Source organism: Drosophila guanche, unplaced genomic scaffold (assembly GCF_900245975.1).
Source record: "Drosophila guanche unplaced genomic scaffold, DGUA_6, whole genome shotgun sequence".
In the NCBI taxonomy this organism is placed as follows: domain Eukaryota; kingdom Metazoa; phylum Arthropoda; class Insecta; order Diptera; family Drosophilidae; genus Drosophila; species Drosophila guanche.
This window is the reverse complement of record NW_022995743.1, coordinates 3996991-4020774: the sequence shown is the minus strand read 5'-3', so window position 1 is coordinate 4020774 and position 23784 is coordinate 3996991. Positions and strand designations below refer to the sequence as shown.

General features: G+C 48.8%; 6 protein-coding genes across 9 annotated transcripts; 2 read left to right on the top strand and 4 right to left on the bottom strand.

Annotated features, from left to right (window-relative positions):
- The first annotated feature begins 1655 nt into the window (after nucleotides 1-1655).
- Nucleotides 1656-4647, top strand: LOC117582176 (GPI mannosyltransferase 4). The gene is made up of 3 exons (XM_034269782.1): nucleotides 1656-1893; nucleotides 1950-4245; nucleotides 4309-4647. The coding sequence occupies exons 1-2, from the start codon at nucleotides 1725-1727 to the stop codon at nucleotides 3890-3892; spliced, it is 2112 nt and encodes a 703-aa protein (XP_034125673.1). The 5' UTR covers nucleotides 1656-1724; the 3' UTR covers nucleotides 3893-4245; nucleotides 4309-4647.
- Nucleotides 4648-5094, top strand: LOC117592361 (cuticle protein LPCP-23). The gene is made up of 2 exons (XM_034286057.1): nucleotides 4648-4653; nucleotides 4726-5094. The coding sequence occupies exons 1-2, from the start codon at nucleotides 4648-4650 to the stop codon at nucleotides 5092-5094; spliced, it is 375 nt and encodes a 124-aa protein (XP_034141948.1).
- A 269-nt stretch (nucleotides 5095-5363) lies between these two features.
- LOC117582154 lies at nucleotides 5364-19913 on the bottom strand. 4 transcript variants are annotated; one of them, XM_034269758.1, is made up of 19 exons: nucleotides 19487-19912; nucleotides 17400-17848; nucleotides 15863-15918; nucleotides 15567-15799; nucleotides 15306-15493; nucleotides 14976-15071; nucleotides 14101-14312; nucleotides 13786-13942; nucleotides 9858-10383; nucleotides 8563-8854; nucleotides 8204-8457; nucleotides 7211-7651; nucleotides 6919-7152; nucleotides 6698-6838; nucleotides 6480-6626; nucleotides 6221-6406; nucleotides 6000-6083; nucleotides 5878-5943; nucleotides 5364-5663 (listed from the first exon to the last, which is right to left on the bottom strand). In XM_034269758.1, exons 2-19 carry the CDS (start codon nucleotides 17740-17742, stop codon nucleotides 5642-5644), a joined length of 3678 nt encoding a protein of 1225 aa, XP_034125649.1. In that variant the 5' UTR covers nucleotides 17743-17848; nucleotides 19487-19912; the 3' UTR covers nucleotides 5364-5641. The 4 variants fall into 4 exon arrangements, 3 of the variants coding, with proteins under 3 accessions (XP_034125649.1, XP_034125640.1, XP_034125661.1); XM_034269749.1 differs by having other exon boundaries at nucleotides 5365-5593; nucleotides 19487-19913; XR_004573708.1 differs by lacking the exons at nucleotides 5364-5663; nucleotides 5878-5943 and having other exon boundaries at nucleotides 6005-6083; nucleotides 6158-6406; nucleotides 19487-19911.
- LOC117582185 (NSFL1 cofactor p47) lies at nucleotides 15964-17083 on the bottom strand. Its single transcript, XM_034269791.1, has one exon. The coding sequence runs from the start codon at nucleotides 17032-17034 to the stop codon at nucleotides 15997-15999; it is 1038 nt and encodes a 345-aa protein (XP_034125682.1). The 5' UTR covers nucleotides 17035-17083; the 3' UTR covers nucleotides 15964-15996.
- Nucleotides 19914-20703: 790 nt separating the features above from the next.
- On the bottom strand, nucleotides 20704-21747 carry LOC117592360 (ovochymase-1). The gene is made up of 3 exons (XM_034286056.1): nucleotides 21485-21747; nucleotides 21137-21413; nucleotides 20704-21084 (listed from the first exon to the last, which is right to left on the bottom strand). Exons 1-3 carry the CDS (start codon nucleotides 21745-21747, stop codon nucleotides 20728-20730), a joined length of 897 nt encoding a protein of 298 aa, XP_034141947.1. The 3' UTR covers nucleotides 20704-20727.
- Nucleotides 21748-22363: 616 nt separating this feature from the next.
- Nucleotides 22364-23255, bottom strand: LOC117583627 (serine/threonine-protein phosphatase Pgam5, mitochondrial). Its single transcript, XM_034272079.1, has one exon. It carries the CDS (start codon nucleotides 23215-23217, stop codon nucleotides 22396-22398), a length of 822 nt encoding a protein of 273 aa, XP_034127970.1. The 5' UTR covers nucleotides 23218-23255; the 3' UTR covers nucleotides 22364-22395.
- Between the last annotated feature and the right edge of the window lie 529 nt (nucleotides 23256-23784).

Genomic DNA, 23784 nt, shown 5'->3' with positions numbered 1-23784 from the left:
TTCGTCATAAATCACTTACTCTTTTCTATAAACTTTTATTACAAATTCGTTTCGCTTTTATTTCCCTTGCTTAAGCACTTTTAATACAAAAATCACTTTGAAATAGTTGAAAAAATCTCTTGCAGGTTTCTTGGGTACTCGAATTGAGAAACGCGCGCCGCTTCGCTGGGCCAACTGATGCATCCTGCCGCCGGATGGCTCCTTTTATACGCGCGATGCGCAGGCGGGCGCCACGAAGTCCTCGGCAGGCCGGAGGAGCAGCCCGAGTGCCGCTTCGTGTCTGTTGGGGCGTGGCTGTGCGGAGCCGGACAGGTGGCAAAAGCGTAACTTAAATTGCAACAAACTGTTGCTCATCGAAGCACCCAAGCCACCCAAGCTAAATGCTGCACAAAACTTTTCTTTTCACTAATTTAGTTGACACGACTAAGCGTTGACTCAAAGTTTTGTGTCTTTAGCAATTTAACACGGAAATGGTTGGGTGAGTTTATACATTTGAAACTCCTAAAAGACGTTTAAAAAGCATTTTTATATCTAAATTTTAAATGGTGGGACTTGTGGCTTTAAAAAATGCATTTAAATGTCACTGTTGAGACTTTTTTGGGCTTATTTCTTGGCCCTTTTCCTTGGAAATTCGTGCAGCTTTCAAGCTGTTTACCATTTGCAGAGCTGCTGTCGAGCGATAAAGACTCAAGTTCACTTCCACACAAAATATAAATAGACGTGAATTAAAAATTTGCTAATTAATCGCGCGCGTAGATGAAACTTGGAGCTGCCTGGAGACTGGCGCTGCACTTGGAGACTTTGGAACGCGAACTGGGCAACGCGGACCCAAGACTGGCGACTGCCCATCGACTGCTCTCAAGTAGGTAAATTCAATTTAATTGCTAGCTGAGCGTGCACACGTTTTATGTGCTTGGGGTAGGCAAAAGATCGACAGATCGAGAGATGATCACCCACGAGCCCCACTCGATACTGACTTTGATCTGTTGTGAGCTCCGATCTCTGGCCCGTGTGCCACTCAGACGCTCTGTCTGTCAATGGGCCAACCCAGCACCCAATCGTGTGTGCCTGCCTGCCTGTTGGGTGCGTTTTTGAACTATTTAGCCGCCAATTCAGGCTTGTATAACTGTAAGCCGATATCGCATTTCCTAGCACCCGCAAAACCGCAAACTACGTCATCAGAGAGAGAGAGAGAGAGAGAGAAGAAGCATAATTGGTTGAGTGCGCACCCAAGTGCATTTGATTATGCGAGTGTGTGCTTTTCGTGTATTTATTTAGCAGCTTCGTGAATCAATCAGAAAATTTAAATTCAAATTTACAATGCTCTCAAAACTGTGTGCTTCAGTGGAACTGGTTCCTGTCAAACTATGACATTGTATTACCATGATACGGGACTCTTCAACCCTATTTTATTGGCAAGCCTTATTAGATTGTTTTCTATAAGTTCACCAATCTTGTGTAGAATTGATTGATAAATGCGATAAAATTATAGTTTTAGCGCGGAGACTCCTAAGTGGCTGTTAATATTAAATAGAACATCAAAATCGAGGAATATGATTTAAGACTACGGTATATTTACAGTATATTTTGAAAATGCAAGAGTATATTTTATCGATAATTCCGCGGTCACACTGGTTTCATCCGTACGACCATACCAAAACAAAAAAATAAAAAAAAAGGATTCGCTGTAGAAAAAATAAGCAAATAAGCGTGACGGCAGAGATATGCGCCTGTCCAGACATATTTCGCAGCTTTGGCAGAACCGTGTGCCCACCGACAGACACCTCAACACATATTTCTTCTTTGCGGTGGCGCGTCTGGCTCTGGTTTTCGTGCCGCAGCCTGGATATGTGCATCCCGATGAGTTCTTCCAGAGCGTGGAAGTGATGACGGGTGAGAGGGGCTAAAGCGTGCTAATTGCCATAGATTTATACAATTCCCTTTTGCAGGTGATCACTTTCGGCTGGAGCACACACGCACCTGGGAGTTCAACAACTCGATGCCGCTGCGGAGCATCACCCTGCCGTTTGCGCTGCTGCGCGTCCCCTGGAGCTTCTACGAGTTCTTTGCCATGTACGTGCAGGAACTGTGGAACGTGGAGATAATCACCACCTACGCGTATGTGGTGTTTCCGCGGCTAATCTACACCCTGATCTCGTACAGCAATGACTGGTGTCTGTATCGCGTTTGCCGGCTGTACGGACTGCGCTTTGAGATACGTCTGCTGGCGCTGGGCAGCTCCTGGGTGCTGCTGGTCTTTGGCACGCGCACCTTCTCCAACAGCCTCGAGATGGCCATGTGCTCGTGGCTGCTCTGCCTGGTGGCCGAGTGCATGCTGCGGACCAACACGGTCATATACAAAAAGGAGTTCCTCGAGGAGAAGTACGACAAGGCGGAGTCCATCAGCGAGCGCGTGAAGATCTGGAAGCTGAAGAACGCCCTGCCGCCGCACAACTTCCAGTACATGTTCTCCGTGGCCAGCATCTGTGTGGCTGGCGTGTTCAATCGTCCAACCTTCCTGCTCTTTGGCGCCCCGATGGTCTTCTACTGGCTGCTGCGCGGCATGGGCACACGCAGCGTTACGTTCCGAGACTTTAACCTACGCATCGGACTCTTCTGCCTGTGCGCCCTGCCAGCGCTGTTCGTGTTCATCTTCTGCGACTCGCTGTACTATCAACATCTGACCGTGGGAGAGCTGCACATGATGCAGCTGGGCATTGATAACTTTGTCTTTACGCCCTGGAACTTTGTCAAGTACAACCTGAACTCCGCGCAGACAGCCAGCCATGGCGTGCATCCGTGCTATGTCCATCTGATGGTCAACATGCCGCTGCTCTTCAATGTGCTGGCCCTCGCGGGCTTGGGTGCATTCGCACAGATCCTCCTGCGCTTCTTTCGTGCTGAGTACCAAGTGCTGCCGCGCTTCCAGAGCATCGTGTCGCTCATGTCGGGTGCCATATTTGTGCCGCTCTTCTTCCTGTCGCTCATCAACCATCAGGAGCCGCGCTTTCTCATACCCATAACCTTCCCATTGCTGCTGCTGCATGCCCCCAAGCTGGTCACTGGCTTCAGTGCCAAGTATCCCTTCCAGAAGGAGCATCATCTGCTGCGAGCGTTCTACGATCGGCTGCTCTGCAGCAAAGCCTCGGCCCCGCATCTGCTGAGAATCTGGTATGTGAGCAACGTCGTGCTGACGCTCTTCTTTGGCTTCATCCATCAGGCGGGCATCTATCCGCTGGCCGAGAACATGGCCCATGTGATGGCCACCAAGCCAGCGGCCACGCACGTTCACCTGATGACCTCGCACGTCTACAGTCTGCCCCTGCATCTGGTGAACATTCCCAGCTCCCGCGTGCTCCAGTTCAATCCGCGCACCCACAGCCGCTATCGACGCCAGCGGGACTTCTTCCTGTACGAGTACGGCAGCCAGCCCTTAGACAATCTATTGCACAAGGTGAAGCTGATTAGCGGCAATTGTGAGGTCAAGCTATCGGGACCGAGTCGACTGCGCTACAAGCTCTATCTGTCCATTCCTGCCAGCTTAAGCAGCGATCTCCACGAGGCCTTGGTGCGCTCCAATGCCAGCAGCTATCTGAACTTTGAGCTGCTGCACGTCTTCTATCCACATCTCTCCACGGAGGCATTTCCCCGCATCCAGGGTCGCCATCCCTGCGATGTGGATGCCCCACACTGGTCGCACGACGATCTGCGCGGCACCTGTGCCGTGGAGCAGCCGCCAGCACTCAGCTACTTCTACCTGACGCGCCAGTTTAGCTCCTTTGTGCATCAGTTTGGACTGGCGCTCTACGAGATTGAAGTGCGACGCAAGCGGCCAAGGGAGATTGTGCTAACGACAGCTCCAGCTCGACCGCTGCCAGAAGCTGGCGCGTAGGATTGCACTTTGATTGCTGTGCGGAGTCCAAGAAGTGCCTTAATAATGGAGAGTTGTTGTTGGCTTGGAAAAACACTTTAATTCATTAATTAATAATTAAGATCGAGAGAGAGAGAGACAAATGTACAAAAAGGCGTATAGCAATGGCTTCAAAAGAGTGAAGAAAGTGAACCGAGAGAGAGAGAGAGAGTTCCATTCTAGTCCATTAATGCATAATAATCTCTGTTAATATTATGACGCTAAGCACAAATACCAAAGAATTAATCCATAACTAAATGATAAGAGTGATGCAGAGACGATGGTCAATCGATTCATGACAATAATCAGCGAGGAGGTGGCATACCCGACGCCAGGTGAGTTCTCTGCCCACACAGCAATCAACAAACAATCAGTAATCAGAATTCATTTCATTTCAGTTGTCAAGCGAAAGAGCAGGGAAAGAGTAATCCATTTGACATGGACAGCCAGCGGACATCGATTGCTAATACCCGGCAAACATCGAACGCTGCGGATTCTGGTCACAAAAGGTGCGGCGGCGGCCGCGTTCATTGAACGTTACCATGCAGAAAACTCAATGCGGACGCAATTGTGTTCTAATTTAGATTTCGGTTGTTATTGCCAAGGCCTAAGCCGTAAACCCGTTTGGGCAATGGGGTCCGTCCTCCCCCCAATCACAGATTGGCCTATAAAACGATCGAGCTAATTGGCAAACAGCATCAGTCGCTGACAAACCAACCAAACCCAAACAGTTCAACATGAAGGTAAGCCGCAGGCTGCTGTCCAGAACGATGTTCCATTTTGGCTAACGTTTCCCTCACCATTTCTCCTTGCAGTTCATCATCTGCTTTGCTCTCTGCTTCGCCGTCGCTCAGGCTGGCTTCCTGGCTTCGCCGGTTACCTATGCTGCTGCTCCTTCGTATGCTGCCACCTATGCCGCTGGACCTGTGGCCTACTCGGCACCCGTGACCACCTATGCTGCTGCTGCTCCAGCTTACTCCACCTATGCTGCTGCCGCTCCAGCTTACACATCCTACGCTGCTGCTGCTCCAGCTTACACATCCTACGCTGCTGCTGCTCCAGCCTACTCGACCTATGCCGCTGCTGCTCCTGCCTACACAACCTATGCTGCAGCTGCTCCTGCGTACACCACGTATGCCGCTGCCGCTCCAGCCATCGTCAGCCCATTCCTGAAGAAGAAGTAAACGCGTGTACCGTGGCGTAACTTTTGAAACGATTCTGAACAAGTTTGACAACCAAATAAAGCAAACAATTAAGCGAAACTTTAGCTCCGAGACTGCAATATAATCGTATAGCTACTCCACGACAATCGATGGTGAAGCTGAGACGTAGAGAACCCTTTACCCTTTCAAAGCCTTTAGAAACGATCCAAGCTGCTCGATCTTTTGCACTTCTCACACCTCAAGGCAGATCTTTCAAGGCATGATTTTACTTTATTTATTAAAGGTTTGATACACCTTGTTAAATGCTTAAAACATAATGAAACCCACGCATCGGTGGGTGAGTCTATGGGCTATCTATCAGAAGCGAAATATAAAACAAATTTTGCAAGACGAGACTTAGTTTTAGCCTTAGAAATTCGTGTGGGCACTTAGGTTAGATTTTTTTTAGCTTTTTTTCGGCGCATCGACATCCTCAAAGACCAAGTCCTCGTCTTCCTCGTGCCAGCGCACGCTCAGGCCTCTGCGCCGGGTAGTCAGTTTGGTTGCGGGGAGAGAAAGTTTGGAGATTTCAGAATATATAGGCTTTGTCGCTGTGAACACAATAAGAAAGTTGTGTGTGTGTTTGTTTCGATTGGTAACTGGCACTTTGGTCACTGGCATTTCTTTCGCACAACATCAACAAAAAAAAAACACCAACAAATTAATCAAAACTAAATCAAAATAATAAACAAAAACTCAAGAGACAAACCACAAAAAACAAAACGTCGTCAAACGGTTTACAATGGTTAATAACGTTGGTAGAACCTGTTCATGCCGGGCGCTGGCGGAGGCGGGGGCGGCGGAGCGCTGCGCGGTGGCGTGCGTCGGGCGCTGTAAGAAAAAGGGAATTTGGTTACTCAAAAAAGACATTTGGGCAGCTTTCTTACGCCGCCACATCCGCCTCTAGATGTGCTCCAGTGCCATAGGCATCGCTTTCGTCAAAGTCAAATTCATCGGTGCCAGTGCGTTGGCTGTGGGGGCAAAAGGATAAGCAAAAGGATAAGTCAAGTTTTAATGTAAACTTCGATTTGGCAATGACTTTTACTTATGGCTGGGTGAGAGTTGGAATGGAGCGTGGGACTCGGGTCTGGTACTCGGGGACACTCACAGACGCTGACTCCGCTTGTTGACAATATCCTGCACCGCTCGGGCAGTCAGCGAGACTTTGCTCCTCAAACGCATCGGTGTGCGGGGCATGGGCATGGCTGCCGGTATGTCTGGATTAACGCTCAAGACGGGCGTTACGGGACGACGCACCATTTCGCTGCTAGCTCTATCCGCATTGGTACTACGTCTGAGAGACAGAGTGAGAGTGAGAGCCATGGGACACGCGGGGGCGGTGGCGGGTCGGGGGGCGGCAGACTTACAGCTTCTGTTTAGTACGAAGATTGGAGCGAGTGTCTGGCGGCTGACGGCTGCGTTGCTCGGGACTGACACTGGACTGGACATGCGAACGCCAGCCAATGTCATCGGGTGCCACATCAAAGTCGTACTCCTCGGTGCCCTGCCGCTGACTGTTTTGCGGGGGGAAACCAGAGATCGGCTGTCAAAAGGGGGACACTGTGGGGGCATTCTACAAACTTACAGCGTCGGTGGCTTGATCTTATTTCTGCCCGACTGCCAAACATTGAGAATCTTTCTAGCCTGACTGGTCTCGCGCTCATTGGATGTGGCCCGACTGGGACCACTGGATGAGCCCCAGTTGTCCTCCTCGGGATCGTGCCGCCTGCCGCAGTCCGATGCAAATGATGGAAATGAGTCTGATGGATTGATGCAACGACTCAAGCGAGCTCAAGAAATACTCACAGCTGCTGACGGCTGCGACTACGCACGGGCGTATTGATGGCCGACACCTCACGTCCGCGACTCTGCTCCCGCTCCCGTTCCCGTTCCCGACTATGCTGATCCCGCTCTCTATCCATTTCCCGCTGATTCTGCTCCTGTCGCCGTTGCGGTGGCTGCTGCTGCTGCTGCTGCGGCTGTCTAGTTGGTGTCGAATCATCGTCCAAGTCGAGGGTTTCCTCCGTGGCGGTGCGACGTCTGTGGGAGGGATATCAATTCTTCAGATTAATCTCATTCCCGATGCGGATCTACTTACAGCTGTGGCCTTGCTCGTGCCGTGCTACTGGTGCTACGCTCCCTGCTCTGCTCTCTGCGTGCACTCCTGCCTGTGGCCGACACACTGCTCGTTCGCTGCTTCTTCCTACCGCGACTGTCGCTGCGCTGCTCTCGCTCCCGCTCCCGATCCGGACTGCGATCGCTGCGTCGCTGCCTGCTCTTGCTGCGTGCCTGTGCCGCTTGCATCACATTCAGGCGTGTCTGTATGGTGATCAGATTGAGGCCCACGGGCGTGCCAATGGCCCACAGCAGCAGCGTGAGGAGGATGAAGAAGGTCAACCCATTGACAAAGTCCACCATGTTGCGGCAGAGGAACGTGCGGCTGGCATCGAAGGTGTCGTAGAAGGGTCGGCACTTGGTGGTGGTGTCCCCAAGCTGTGATTCCATTGTGGCGCGACTGCTGGTCAAGTAAGCTTTCAGGCTGTGGAGGGTAAGACCAGAGAAAATACGAAATGGCAGCAGGGGCGTGGCATGTGTTTTGTTTCGTTTTTGCTGCACAAACACAAGGAGAATGCAATCATGCCACTTGGGCAAACTTAATCAAACGATTACGACTTTCAATTATCTGATAAAAGGGGAAAACTATGTGCAGCTCTTCCGCTTCGCTTTTGTAGCAGTTTGTTTGAGTTTTGTTTGTTTTCTCTGCAGCAGCACAACAATGGCACGACCCAAGGTGAATTTACTTGCAAGGTGGCGTCTTCACCACAGGGCAGCAATATCTCTCTCTCCATCACTTTCTAGCGAGTGTCTCGCTCTGCGCGAGGTGAGTAAGGTATTGATCCTGCCCACAGCGGACAACGAACGTCACCTCGTTAGTAAACGCACCTTGCAATTTGGGGTGTGACCGTAACTTTTGGCAAAGAATCTCTGAGAGATTTTTGCAGCAATTAACTCGAACCAACGATGCACATTTGCGTGCGTTTGTGTTTGCCTTTGTTTATAATTTATAATCCCCTTCGTTGGGATGACTCACCGGTCCGTGTAGAGTCGTGTCATGTTGTGGCATATCTCGCCCGCCTTGTTCTCGAGGTAGCCCTGAATGCTCTTCAGATGATTGAGCGTCTGATTCACCTGCTTGGCCCACGGATCCCGCTGCAGTTCGAGCGCCGTCAGATGGTACAGTATTTCATTCTGTAGATTCTCCAATGGCTGCAGAATCGAGGCCTGCAGGCGCTTTGAGCGGCTGCCCAGGGTGGTCATGCGTGATGATGTGGCGACGTCCTGAATCTGAAAAGGCAAAACGGATGGGGAAAGGATTTGTTTTTGCGCCATTTCCATTTGAAATGGAACCTAATCAGCGGCTGTCAGCAGATGGAGTACGCCTGTACGTACCTGTAGGGCTACTCGCTGCATTTGATCGATGAATGTGGCCAAATCCTTTTCGGGCGTGGGCGCACCCACACTGCTGCGATATGTGGTCAGATTGAATGAGGATGTCTGCAGCATATTCTCCAATATGTTCTGTACGGATTGGGTCAGCGAGAGCAGCGTGCGGCCCGACACGGAAATTGCATCGATGGCCGTCGAAACTTTTGGAAATTGTTTCAAATCCGCGATTTTCGTGGTATTCACGAATGCATCCAATTGAAAGACATTGTACGACGCTTGATTTTGTTCGCAGCCTCTGTTTACGGTATACAAAAGTTGCAGTTCGCCAAAGGGAAATACAAAGGAGTCAAAGGAGAGTTGCCTTTGGGCACGGATTTTGTGGGTCTAAAATTGGTGCTACTTTTCGGACACACCAGCTCTTAGCTTACATGCACACACACACGCAGCTTGGGGGGGAGGCTTGCATGCGCATTTTGTATCTGTTCAGATAATTGGAATCGTGCTTAAAATTTGCGGTTACAACTTCTGTGTGTGTGGCAGTGCGTGCATGTGGGTGTGGGTGGGTGCTTGTGGCTGTATTGGCGTTGGCATTGGTATGTTCTTCGTAAAATTGAGTGCCATGTGGCTAGCAAATTTCATTGGGCTTTCAAAACTTTGTGGCTTAGGGTCGGTCGGTCTCCGACTCCGACTCCGACTGCTGCCTGACAGGCCTGTGTACTGTGCTCTCTGCTCTGGGACTGAATGGGATTTGAAGCCGAATAAGTTCTGTAGTCTCTGCAGTCTACAGAGATTGCGTTGTGGCTTTAGCTGTCTGTGTGTGAATTTTGGTCAGTGACAAGTTTTGGCAAAATGAAAGTTATAAGTGGCTGGGGAGTGGCTGGGCAGATAAACACAGAAAGGGATAATCACAGTGGGATCGCTTAAGAGGCTCTTCCAATCATTTGATTAGCATTTAAGGAATTTACAAGTGTTGCCTCGAACGTACATTACATTAATCGAGTAGAACAGTGTGTACACCGCTGGGAAGAACTCTTAATCGATGCGACTGTGTAAGCATTTTTGTTATATTTCTTACGGGGTGGCAATGGTCGCGTTCTCAGGGAACTTTTTGGGCAGGGCGTTCAATCAAAATTACAGGCACGTACAGTATCAAAGTAATTGGATAACAAAATTCGTTACTTCAACGCTGGCTGGCTGGGTACTTTGGTTGTTGGGCTACCTGGGAACGGGAACTCTAAGTTTACACACAGAGATTAATGGGCTGCACCCGGGGTTGGCTGGTGCACTGCGCGACTCACCTGAGCGCGCTGCCTAGGCTGACATTCACAACAGACCGATTGACGCCTGCGGGTCGCAGCAGTTCCCCAATGATGCCCGTCTGGGGCTCGCGGGCATACACATAGCCGGGCTTGTCGAATAGCTTACCCAGCATGTCGTAGTCCTTGTCGTAGAGTGAGCGGCAGAGGAAGACCTCCGTGTTGCCGCCGACGGCCAGCGAGAAGATGCCGTAGAAGGTGAGGGCGATGCTGGCGAGGCAGATGATCAGCACGGCCACGAAGAAGACGACGCCGGACTTGGTGTTCGATTCGCAGAGGAAGCAGCAGTAGGACATTAGCATAAAGAGCATCACCCAGATGATGACCATGGCGGCTATCCAGCCCATGCTCCAGTACATGTCGGCCCACTCCTTGAGCTCATTGTAGGCCGGCTGCAGCGAGGGCCAGGTGCCCTCCAGTCGCTTCAGCACCACATTGATGGCCGACGTCAGCTGCTGTGCATTGGCCGTTGTCCTGTGGCGAATGCTCGACAACTGCTCCAGGGTATCTGTGGGGGAAAGTTTACGCCAATTCAATTAGCATCCATAGACCAGAACCAGGTGACACTAATTAATATTGAGCTTTGCTGTGCCTTGCCTACACATCTCTCCGCTCTCTTATCCGCTTTGTTTCGGAAATTGCATTGTCAGATTCATGGGTTTATTGGATTTAGATACCCGTTACCTGTTACAGTTATGTGAGTGGGATATGGGCTGTGGAATGGGTGGATGTGTGCCATTGATTGAGTTGTACAGTTAAATTGACGCCATAATCGAGTTTGGGACTTGGTCCATGTCCAATGCATGGATTTGTGTGTGATGCTTTTGTGGTGAGTCGCAAAAAAATATCTTGGGTTATTGGGTTATGAACATACGTATTTGTCTTTATTTACAGTACAGCACGGACACTGAAGCCACAAGCGAAAGCAACTGCAAAAAGAAAACACGCAAATACGCTCTTAAATCCTCTCTGCGAAGTTGAGCACTTCATTCAATCACTGCTCTCTTCGCTTCCTCCACTTCTTCAGGTCAGTGAAATGGTTGGGAAGAGAGGATCAAAAATAAGAACTCTTCACTATAAATAGACTTCCCATCTCCGCCCCACCCCAAACTATTCAAGGAAGGTGGTACCAATAACAATTCAAGGCATCACCAATAACAAACATTCTTTGGCAAAGAGTTCTTCAATCCTATCCGAAAGAGTGCTCTCTTAGCGTTCTCTTTACATTTGTCAGACTGCAACAAGAAGCACAGATTGCAAAAACAACAATGCCGCGCTCTTTACGCCCTACTGACATCGCAAGCAATAGGAAACGAGGACCAACGGTAAAAAAAACTCTTCAAAGCTTTTTTCTTGCTGATGATCGCATCGCATCTTCTTCATACATACATACGTAGATTCGAGTACATTCGCAAAATAAACAACACACACTCACACACACAATGTAAAAGCAAAGCCGCTCTCAGTTGCCATCGCCGATTGCAGTCAAATTAATTTGAGTGAAAAGAGAGCAACAGTGACATTTAAGTTACCGGCGCCGACGCGTTTTTCAATTTCGTAGAGGAAAAAATATTAATAAACAGTGGAAAAGTTCTGAAAGTAGTGAAAAAATGAGTGTGATAAGTGTAGAAAGTGTTTTAAAGTAATATCTGCCGGAGAAGTGGTAAAATTTGTGCAAAAACTACGGGAAAACAATGGGTCACATCCCAAGAGTGCAACCCCACGAGGGGAAGAGCTAAAGGCGTTGGCAAAAGTAAAAAAAATATCACAGCAAGTGTGAAAAATAATAATTTCAATGTTTTCTCTGTGCGAAAATATGCCCGAAAAATGACAATTGCGTCGCAGTTTTAGCGATGTCTCCCTCTCCCCCACCCTTTTCAAGTCATAAGAATTCCAGTGGAAAGAGGGCGAGAAAAAGTAACGGGATCGAGCATGGCTCTTAAGTTGTTTTGCTTTTTTTTCTGTGAGAGTGAGTATCAGTGCCGGCGTTGCCAGGCTGGTTCGGCAAAAGTGAGTGGAAAGTGAGTGCAGTGTTAGAGTGAGTTACAAGCAAATATAGTTAAATGCCCCGCAAGACTAAAGAAAGAGCGGAAAATAAAATCTCACTAAGTGTTAAGTGCTAGTGTCGATGGTCATTATGACGGTAAGGAGAGCCGTGCGGTTGCGGCCAAAGTGAGTGCAGTGTAAGAGTGAGTTGAGTGTAAACACAGTTTAATGTACCGCAAGACTAAAGAAAGAGCGGAAAATAAAATCTCACTCAGTGTTAAGTGCAAGTGCTAGTGTTGATGGTCATTATGACGGCAAGGAGAGCCGGGCGGTTGCGGCCAAAGTGAGTGCAGTGTAAGAGTGAGTTGAGTGTAAGCACAGTTGTATGTACCGCAAGACTAAAGAAAGAGCGGAAAATAAAATCTCACTCAGTGTTAAGTGCAAGTGTCGATGGTCATTATGACGGCAAGGAGAGCCAGGCGGATACGGCCAAAGTGAGTGCAGTGTAAGAGTGAGTTGAGTGTAAGCACAGTTGAATGTACCGCAAGACTAAAGAAAGAGCGGAAAATAAAATCTCACTCAGTGTTAAGTGCAAGTGTCGATGGTCATTATGACGACAAGGAGAGCCAGGCGGATACGGCCAAAGTGAGTGCAGTGTAAGAGTGAGTTGAGTGTAAACACAGTTGAATGTACCGCAAGACTAAAGAAAGAGCGGAAAATAAAATCTCACTCAGTGTTAAGTGCAAGTGTCAGTGTCGAGGGTCATTATGACGGCAAGGAGGGCCGGGCGGTTGCGGCCAAAGTGAGTGCAGTGTAAGAGTGAGTTGAGTGTAAACACAGTTGAATGTACCGCAAGACTAAAGAAAGAGCGGAAAATAAAATCTCACTCAGTGTTAAGTGCAAGTGTCAGTGTCGATGGTCATTATGACGGCAAGGAGGGCCGGGCGGTTGCGGCCAAAGTGAGTGCAGTGTAAGAGTGAGTTGAGTGTAAACACAGTTTAATGTACCGCAAGACTAAAGAAAGAGCGGAAAATATAATCTCACTCAGTGTTAAGTGCAAGTGCTAGTGTTGATGGTCATTATGTTGGCAAGGAGAGCCAGGCGGATACGGAAAAAGTGAGTGAAAAGTTTCTGCAGTGTTAGAGTGAGTTACAGAATAAATACAGTTGAATGTCCCGCAAGACTAAAGAAAGAGCGGAAAAAATCTCACTCGGTGTACACTGCAAGTTTTTGTGTCGATGGTCATTATGACGGCAAGGAGAGCCAGGCGGATACGGCAAAAAAAAAAAAGACAATAAAATGTCCCTCAAAACTGATTAAAGCGTGGAAACAATAAATATGACATTTACCGCAAGAATTTACAACAAGCGGAATATGTATGACATTTGCGTTTGTTTCTCTTTGATTTGAAACAGAATAAGAGAACATCAAAAGAGAGAATATCTGATGGTGAGTTTGCACCATACTCTTTTTATATCATAATTGTTCTTATTCTTATTCTATTCTGTATAAATATTTCATGAATTCATTTATCCTTTAATTATACACTTATTTTCCTTGTTCTTCCCATTTTTGAAAGTCGAAAAATGCATATATTCAATCATTTTCAGAAAAAAAATCCACCATTTCTACATATCTATCATATATTTTCTTCCTATTATACAAAATAGTCTGGGGTCTATTTGGGTCGCTTTAAGATATTTTATGTTCTTGTGCCTTTTCTTCTCCGGTCTCTAACTCAGTCAACAGTGCCATCCATTTGTTATTAGGAAAAATCAATTCGTATTTCGTGATAAGTATCGATTAATGCAAAATTATTAAAAAATCAAATTAACAATAGAGGGATGCGTCGGCGACCGTGGGGGCTTCCCCGCTTTTGTCTTATATTTTTATTATTTTACTTTATTTTGATTGGTTTACTCACAGTTCCGCTCATATGCCGTGTCATGTTTAACTTGTTGCGGGAAATTGCTGAAAATAGAACGTGACACACCAACTTCCGATGTCAGATTTTTGACAGTGGCACCAAATTCAATTTCGCCCAAGTAGCGCATACGGAAGATGCTCTGGTCCTCTTGCAGCTGACAAATTCGTTCATTGTGTCCAGGAAATGAGAAATGGCGGGGCAAAATTAGAAGAAAACAAAACAGAAAAAAGAGAGCGATGAGAACGATGATAAATAAGAGCAGAAAATTATTTAAACCTTTTAGAAAAGAGAGAGAGAGAGACAAAGACTTACAGTTTTCAGGGCATCGACGACGCCGTTCTCTTCGAAGCTGCGTATACGCAATGTGTCGCATAGCGGCCGGTCCCTGTACGTGCACTGGCGCTGCAGCACCGACAATTGTATCTGCAGCTCCTCCATGCGTGCCGTTGCCTCCTGGGAGAGCTTCAGGGCTCGGCCGACAGTCTCCTGCAGCATGAGGACGCGATAGATGAGCTCCGCATTCGCTGACAGCGACAAATGTACGAAAATATTATTATTTCGACTATTATTATAGCATATTTATTCGGCCATGAGGCACGGAATCGGGTGCTGGGAACTGGCAGTGGGGAATCGGGAACCGGGAACCGGGAGACGGGATCAAAGAAGACTGATTCAAAATTGCACATTGTGCTCGAAGGCAAACATAATGGAGCTGTCATCTTGCCATTTGTCCTGTCACCCGGCTGCAAAGCTTATTGGCGCTTTCATGGGTTCTTGTGGCAGCCGGAAATGCCTCCCACCGCCTGCATTCTCCCACTCCAATTCAGTCTCATCAATTGCTTTGCTTGTTTAGCTTGAGCACATCTACCAACATAAATGAATACACATTTGTGGGCTGCTTATTCCCATTGGGTTGAGGTACAAATTTAAATTTAAACGGGTTGACCCGAAACCGCAAATGAAAGGTCAACCACCATTTGGCTACGCCCTCTGAGTGCGAGAGCGTTTTAATTTATTGGGTGCTTGTTTATTGTCATGTTTGTGCAACATGACCGCAGCTAGGCCTGCATGGCCATCGCAGGCATTTTCATGCCACAATGAACAATGGAATTTGGGTCAAGTCCGCAGCCGGACAATCGCAACTGGACCAGGGGGCAGGGCGGTTAGCACTTAACCATAATACTCACCCAGGCTAAGTGTCGTCAATGAATCATATGCCAGCTCAAGGCCAGTGTGTGCAGATATTTCCGCTTGAATCGGCTCACCGAGTAGAACATCCACGTCTGTGGAAGAGTGCACACGGCATACAGTAAATATATCAGTATTTTTTAGCACGAAATTCATGGGAGGACAAGGAGTAGAACCACGACAATAACTCAGAATGCAGTGCGGATAAAGTTTTAGCATAATGCATGAATCGAATGCTATAAATGTGCTCGTGGCGAGGCGACACAAAGTTGGCAAGAAACTTTTATGACGCCTCTAATCCAGGGCCATCGCCACAATCCTCGACTAACCTTCCAAGTCTTTGACGACTCTCTCAACGGAAACATGAAAGCCATTATCCAGTTTGTGTTTGATCTGCAGATGTGTGTCCTTGAGAAAGACCTCCACATCGTGCACGGCTGACTTTACCATTTCGGGCGTCATCTCGATGCCAGCGGAGAGTCGGCTATTGGCATAAAATATGCTAAGGTCGCTCAGCCTGCAAAATAGCCATGAAAAAGTCACTCCTTCCCCGTCTTGTCTCCTGCAAAACCTTCCATCCGCAGACTTACGTGAGCAGCACAAAGATGATCCAGAGTGTGACCAGGCCGGCGCTCTTGCGGCACCGCAGACTCTCCTCCAGCGCCTCGTCGCGTATGTGAACGGGTGCCCTGCGTATGTGGTCCACCTCCTCCTGGGTGGCACGGCGGCCACAGCACCAGGCACAGGTGGCGATTAGCGGTACCAGCGCGAGGATGGCAAAGATGCTCATCAGGCCAATGAAACCGGATTCGATTTTGATGGCCTGAAAGGGTAGGTTACGGTTAGACTTGAGTTTGTTTTCTTAGCCACAGAACCTTGGACTTACATTCGAGGCAAAGTCGAGCAGGCTGACATTTTTGTGTAGAACATCGCGTATGGAATCTGCAAATATTCGATTTGAGGAAATCTTTAATCAAATGCTAGGAAAAAAGGGGCTAAATTCGCTGTCTATATTCAGATTTAGTCAAGATTCACATCAGAAAAGTCGCTGAAGGATTGCTCGGGCTGTGCCTCGTGCATGTGTTGGATGATGACTACATTGCAAAGATTCGCCTCGTTCAGGGTGCGGACATCCGTCTCGTCCAGCTGTTGGCGGGGAAAGCTCGTCATCAGCACGAAGCTGCGGTGGGAGTACTCGGGTCGGGCCAGGCGGACGTAGCGGTAGAGATCGCCCACATTGTGGGTGGGATTGAAGCGGGCCGAGATGCGGCTGCCATCGGAGAGACGCAGCTGGACAGTGGTCATGGCTGACCTCTCGTCGAAGTTCAGTCTGCCCTCTGCATGCTGCTCCTGGCGCCTGTCCAATGACTCCGGTGGCGGAGTTATATCCAAGTGACTCGAGGGATTGCCCAGCGGGCGCCCTGAGCCCAGAAACTGTTTGCGCGTAAAATGCCTGTAGGATTCGTTGGTGTGATCCTGGACACTCAGCTCCAACCTTTGGCCCAGAAGCAGCATCTCCGGGGGGAAGTCCCCGCGCAGGATGGAGCGCAGAAAACGTTCATTCTCCGGCACATCGTACAGCCGGAGCGAGCCACCGTCCACGGAGAAGCCCTCCGACCAGAGATTCAGCACCACAATCGTTTGTTCGCTGTCGTTCTCCGTGTTCTCCGTGTCCGAGTCCTGAGCTGGGCGCCGTGGCGGCAACGGATTGATCGGATGAGCGCTGCCCAGACGCAGGCCTTGCCCCCAGGCACGCATGCTGCGGCTGCTGTCCAAATTGGTCAGGGCCGGAGTGGAGTTCTCGATGCTGACACGTTTCTCCGACTGGACTAGGGTGTTGGTGGAGCTTGCGGCAAAGTTATCCTCGGTGCCATCATCCTGCTGGTCTGTGCTGGACGTTTCAATGGCATTGCTGCTGCCCGCGGCCGTGTCCGACTCGTATGTGCAGCTGGCCCGCTCCAAGGCCCAGTCATTGGCTGTCAGATAGTGACGGGCAACATCCTCCTGCACGCCATACTTTTTCATAAAACTTTGTAGCAAGTTCTCCTCATTGGACATTTGGCAATTTAGACAGAGATTCAAAAAAAACAAAACATATTTAGCTATGGATTTGCTGGCTATAGACAGGCCGACTCTGACTTTGGTCTGCTTTCGAGACAACTTCTATTCTTATATCTTACAGCTGTGTATGCTGTAAGCTTGGTCATGGATACGCCCAATCAGGCACCATCCTTAGCATGCTTAAATTTCTGAACTGAAGGTGGAACCACCCACTGTTGAACCCTCACACAAATGCACTCGGAAAATGATTTTCTCGTTTACAGACCTAAACAAAGCGAGTCCCTTGGGCGATTTTCTGAACTTGCTGATAGGTTTTTCTCTCAGTGAATGGCTGGGCACACATGGCAGGGGGCAGGACTTACCGAGCGGCAATTCTTCGGGCGTGATAAGCGATAAAAATTCACTAACGTAGGTGAATATAAATGGTCCTGGCGCTATGTCCATGCCCGGTATGCTGTATGTAAAAAATGTGCCCGGCGTGGTTGTTGTCGGCGTCGTTGTTGTGGCTAATGCTATGGTTGTTGTTGCTGCTGCTGCTGCTGCGATACTCGCCAGTGCCGATGTGGTGGGTCCGCCTGCTGCTTCCACCAGAAGAGCTGCGCCCACTGCCGCTGCTGCTGCTGCTCCTGTGGCTGCTGATGATGACGAGGACATAATTGTTGTTGGTGCGGCTGGCGGTGGCAGTGTTAGATTACGCTGGTCCATCTTCGCTGCCCGTTTGTCGGAAATGCTTGTGTGCTTGTGGGGGCGGTGGGCGGTGGGCGGCACAGGCCAGGCCAGGCCAAGCACGAGACCTCCTTCAGGCGCTGTGCTGTGAATGAATAAATGAAGGCAGCAGGCCATATGACCATGAATATCACTCACCAACACACACAGAAACGTACGTGTGTGGCTGGGGGAGGGTACCACAGAGGATGTTGTAAAATATTTTTGGAATTTTATGTTCCAATTATGCATTCATATTGTACGTACATACATTTATGTATTTGGTGTGTACATATGTGCACGTGTGTGCCTGTGTGTGGCATGGCCCTACTGGTACTGGTATTACATGTGGCAGGGACAAGGGACCGGGACCGGGACCGGGAAAAGTCCTAGCAACTTGCAAGGAATATGTGACATCTACCAAATTAATGAGTATTGCAGCAGCCTGAGGAATTTTTGCCATTATTTTTAGCCCACAAATGAATTTAGTTTGGGACCGTAAATTGCTTGCCCAAAGAGGAGAGAGACCCAACTTTGGGCTTTAGTTTATTACGAATGGGAGAATCTTTACATTTTGATTGCTTTAAATAGCTTTCCCCTGAAAGACGCCTTGGATTAAGTTTTGTTGTCACTTTTTAATTTCATTAATTGTTTGTTTCTTTTGCTGTCTTTGAGTCTTTTCCATGCTGTCAACAAAAAACCAAAATGAAACGAAAACAAAAAGTTTCTTTAGCTACAACATAAAGTGTATATCAATGGGTAATGACTTTCAGTCACACTCTCTTTCTCTTTCTGTCTCTTTGTTGCCTCTCTTTCTCCGTCTTCTGTGCTGAATAGACATCTCTCTTGAGGGCCGAAGTGCAGCTACCCATGGAAGCCCCACAAGTTCTGCGGGGCGAACTCAACTCATTTGTTTTCCTTGACAATATCTACGTATTGGCAGCGTACGTACGTACCGCTTTGCCGCCTTTATCGTCCATTCATGCTACTGGCCACTGGACACTGGCCACTGGCCACTGGCCACTGCTAATTGCTCTGCCCTGGGATTTACACTGTCCGGCGGAATTAGAACAAACCCATGGCGCTGTGCAGCAAAAGTTAAACAGTCTTGAGCCCGAAAGTGGGTCATTAAAACTCGATACCCCCCGCTTGGACTCTCTGTCTGTCTGTGTGTGTGTCTCTCCCCCATGTGCGATTATGTTAGCCCAATGGACACGAGTCAAGGCGCTCGAATTTGCTGTCCCAAGCTCGTTTGAAGGCAACTCGATACGCAATGTGCTGAAAGGCACAAGTCGCACCGCCCCGCCCAAGTGTTGTCGCCCATTATCTGCTCATTGTGTTGTGCTGCCACTAACGCTCTCTGCCATGGGGTTGGCTTGTTAGAAAGATATTAGTAAAAGCCGTTTTATGATAGCACTCCAAGTATTATAATGCGAGGTGGCAGAGTTCAATGCATTGGGTCACATACTCCTACTCTTACTTACGTAAGAGCTTTTCCCCACAGCTTACAGTGGAGTTATTCGAGTGGCAGAAGCAACTGGTAAACGAGTAAAGGAAATAGTTGCAGCAGCAATCAAAGTGCATTGGTTTACAAATGCAAATGGGTGGCGGAATAGAAGGAAAATACCTGCCGTCTCGTGATTATGAAACCTTAATGAGGCTGAACCTCAACGCTTCAGATTTCGCCAGTGTGTGCGCCAGATTCGATTAATTAATAAATTGCACGGTAAATGAACATACGCACCTCGGTTTGCCTTCCTAATTGCTGATTGATTTCCCCAATCGAAGTGAAGTTGCACATACAAACAAACACACACACACACACTATTGCACACGCTCTCTATGCGGCTTTTGGGGTCACGTTACTTTATTACGAGGTCATGTTTTTAATTAAAAGTTATTTAAATTAGAATGCAATTAGTTTGATACGTAAATATATCGCCAGCTCGCAGCGGTATTTATGTGTACATTCCGTCACGGAAACCCAAAATTATTTCGAATTTGGACTGCAAACACTCGCACACCTCATGCGGAATTCATTAAGTTTTCCATTTAATTTTCATGCACAAACACAAACACTTGTTTATTTGTTTATTTAAGCACACTTAGGATGGGCGGGTGGTATGCGTATCCTGGCGCAACAATTCTCTAAGCAATTGAACACACAAAGCCTGACGAGCGCCGTCAACCGACTGAACAGCGAAAAGTGTTGCTGGCACCCAATAATCGTCGTAAAAGAAAACTTAGAAATTTTTCTCTGTTTTACCTTTTTGCAGCGAGACCAGACCAGACCAGACCAGACCATCATGTGTGGTGAGTTTCCACAGCAAAGAGAGAGGGGTGGAACCTTTTATCACAAGCAATTGAACCCCAGACTATGCACTATGATCTCTCAGCACTATCGATTCTGCGTAGTCTTCCGACATTTATACTGGCATCTTTTTTGGTTGGGAGGCAAAACGCTTTGAAAGTGGAATTAATAGTTTGGGGCTCTCTCTCTCACTGCCATAAGTACTTAGGAGCAATTTCGCAGGTTTTGTTTGTGTTGGCGGCTGGCGCCTTGAGCTTTGCATTAAGTAGACTTTGTTTTAAAGTTGCATGAGCTGCAAGCGCCCTGGCAAAGTTTTTAGCCCAACATCGTCGGAGTGGAGCGTAGCAGATCTGAGCTGTGTGCTCTCACGTTTGCCTCCCCACGGCATCTTACTCAACATATTGTCAGAGTGGGAGTGGGGATTGAAAAGGGGGTGGAGCGGGTGCGGTGGCACAACATCAACAGCGTTGCGCCGCCAATGCCTCGGTGGCAGCCGGCTCTGACTGAAATTCAATTTGCTTTTGATTTATGCATTTTCCCAGAGAATTGCACGGCAGCCTGAAACCGTTTTCAGACTTTAACTCGGGAATTTTTATCAAATATAAATGTTGACATCCCACTGACGGGGCAGCACCCGGTTTCAACTGGGATTGTGGATCCTTTTTTTTATTGTATTATGAGCTGCTGATCAACAGGGAGAGTAACAGCAGCGTGGCAGCCGGAGAGAACCGATCGTTTGCCTCTCCTGTGAGTGCGAGCACCGTACCCTTGATCCACTTTTCGTGGTACGAATAGTTTGTAAACTTCAAGGCTTTGCCGCCCTCGCAGAGATTGGAGCCACCAATGATGCCAGCCAGCCAGTCGCGGCATATCAGCGGTCCACCCATATCGCCGGGACAGAATGCGCCAAAGGAATCGGCCTCAGCGCACAGATGTCCGCGTCTGTTGTACGATGTAACCTTGCCCTCGCAGAAACTATGATTCCGAATCATCACCTCCAGATAGATGATTACATTTGAGTAGGGTCCGTGCTGTAAAGGAATAGCTGGAGGAACTAGTAACAATCTCTGCAGATGTACGTACCGGATAGACCTGACCCCAGCCCATGGTGATGCAGTGCATGCCCTCGGTGGCACGGGAGCGGTGCCGCATCAGCATGGGCCGCACATTGATCAGGTTGCTGGGTATGCGCTTGCTCAGTTGGAGCACCGCCAGATCGTTCTGCTTGTAACGTTTGTACTCGGGATGCAGCACCAGACGGTCCACGCGACGGCATTCCTCAATCGCGTAGAAGCCCAGCCGCTGCGTGTTGCCAAACACGACGAGCAGTGAGCGCGGGTTCATGGCCGCCTTGAACCAGCTGTGTGGCAGGTGGTGGAGCAGGTTCAATGCCTCATCTGCGTTTCTCTTACCTCACACTTACACACTTACTCAGTGACGCAGTGGGCGGCAGTCAGCACCGCCCGACTGCTGACCAAAACGCCGCTGCAAAAGTGATTGTCGCCACGATATTCAATATAGTTGAGGGTTCGTATGGAGACAATGTGCCTGATCAGAGTCCCACTGTCCGGTATGTGGCCACCGGTGATCAGCATCTCAAATGTTTTGTCATGCAGCTCGGCAAAGACTCCCCGGTCGGCCGCGGTGTCCGAGCTCCAAAGGGATAGCCCCAAAATGAAGGGAATTATTAGCATTTCCCCCCTAACAAAATGACAGAGAATCGATACGTCAGATTTGAAGAGTGAACTGCGATGGCATGGCTTTACCCTTACAGAAATCTTCCAGAGAACAAAGGCACAGCCCGTGCCTGGCAACTGCCAATGCCCCGCTCAAATTCAATTCAAATTGTGAAGGTTGGGATGCAAATTGAATAAAACGACAGGAGCAAGCCAGAAACCAAAACCAGAAACCAGAAACCGAAACCGAACAACATCGGGGGTACAGGAACAATAACCAAAATTAAAGGCGCACTAATGAGCAGGAGACAAAACCCAAAAGAGTAGCAAAAATGTGGCAAAAGGGGGGCGAGTGGTCTGGCATGCAGCAACGCTCCGTGACCGCCGTGGCCACTGGATGTTGCCTGCAACCAATGCCAGATGCGAACGACAGTAAAGTGATGTTGGCCAAAGTTAAAGTGGTTTTTGCAACAGTGCAGCTGCAGCTGTAGTTGTCGTTGTCGTTGCCGTTGCCAGACACCCGAATGCGGCCCAAAATGTGCACGAAAGTCACGTTTCTGGCCGGTGAGAGTCTGTATTGGGTGAGGGAGGGTAACACATTGTACGGATGCAAATGATGTGATGCATTCGAGCTCTATTTTTCACACAGACATGATTTAATCAGGCTCAGCCGCGATTCTGGATCTCCTTTGGAGGCTTTAAGCCCGAGTCTCTGCTGCAGCGACTGCTGATCTGCTGCACGGGCATGAAGCCCGAATCGCCCATGAAGCGCAGCGATACGTAGCCCGTTGGGTGGACAGTCAGCCAGGTAATGGAGCCGTGATTGAGACTGAGCCGTGTCCAGGCTTCAGGTGGCAGCTGCAGGGCACGCAGGATCACATACCGAATGACATTCGAATGGCAGACGATCAGGAGGAACGATTCGCGCTCCTGGTCGGGCGGGGCACGGTAGAAGTAGCGCCTGAAGGCAGCCTCAATGCGGGGTCCATCCCGGCGAATGGATTCCTCCAGCTTCTGTCTGCGCGCTTTCGATGGGGGATCCGCGAGATACGGCGCTCCCTCTCGCAGCTCATCCGTGTGGACTACGCTGCGGGGATCAAAGTTCAGTTCTTTAAGGATAATCTCCGATGTCTGTTGGGCACGCGTCATGGTGGAGACCACCACCTGGTCCCAGCTGATGTTCCACTCCCGCAGTCGCTTGCCCGTCAACTTGGCCTGCCGTCGTCCGAGGTCTGTGAGCTGATCGCCGGTTGCCTTCGACTTTTTGTAGTGTCCGTGCCTCACCATTATGATGTGTCGCGAGGCCTTTGATTTCTGTCCCGCGCTTACTTGCGCTGCCATGGGATTGCCTTGGTCCCAGTCATTGTTCCAGGCCTGACCCTTGGTGTCCCCAATCGCAGTTCCTTCTTCCACGCAGCTCGAACGCTGGCGACCGATTAGCCAGAGGCTCGTGAAGGTGATCAGCGAACGGAAGCGAAGATTGTGCATGGTTTTGAATCGATAATTTTATTTGTTTCTAACTGAAAAGTCAACTAAAACAGTGTCAGTGCTGCTGTGATGGGAATCCACTCGTGAGAGAGTGGAGTGACAATTATCGGCCAACAAGTTTTTGTTCCTTCAATTGGCTTTTCTTGCACTGAAAGTTTATGCAGATCCTTTTATCCTAGAGCTTCCGCTCCCGCTCCTGCGACCAGTCTTGATTAGCATTTGTTGGAGAGAAGTGGACTCTTGAAAGGTTTTTGGTTTTCGCCAAGTTTTGTGTCAAAGTTATTTCACCCTTGGCTGGTGTATTTGCTGCAGCAAGTTTCGAGCAAACTTTGCAGCACCCTCCACAATCAGCCGGCAAAGGAGGCGAATAAGTCAGCCCAGGTGTTGCCTTCGAAGGAAAAGTGCGAGAAGCACTCGACTGGGATAGTCCGGAATACTCGACCTGTCGAGCATCCTTTACCGCTGTACATTCCATGAAACCGAAAGAAAAAGGCAACAACTCATGAATGAATACCCTTGGCCAAGTTTCTGCTTCATTTAACCATCGTCATCTTGCTCGTTCTCGAT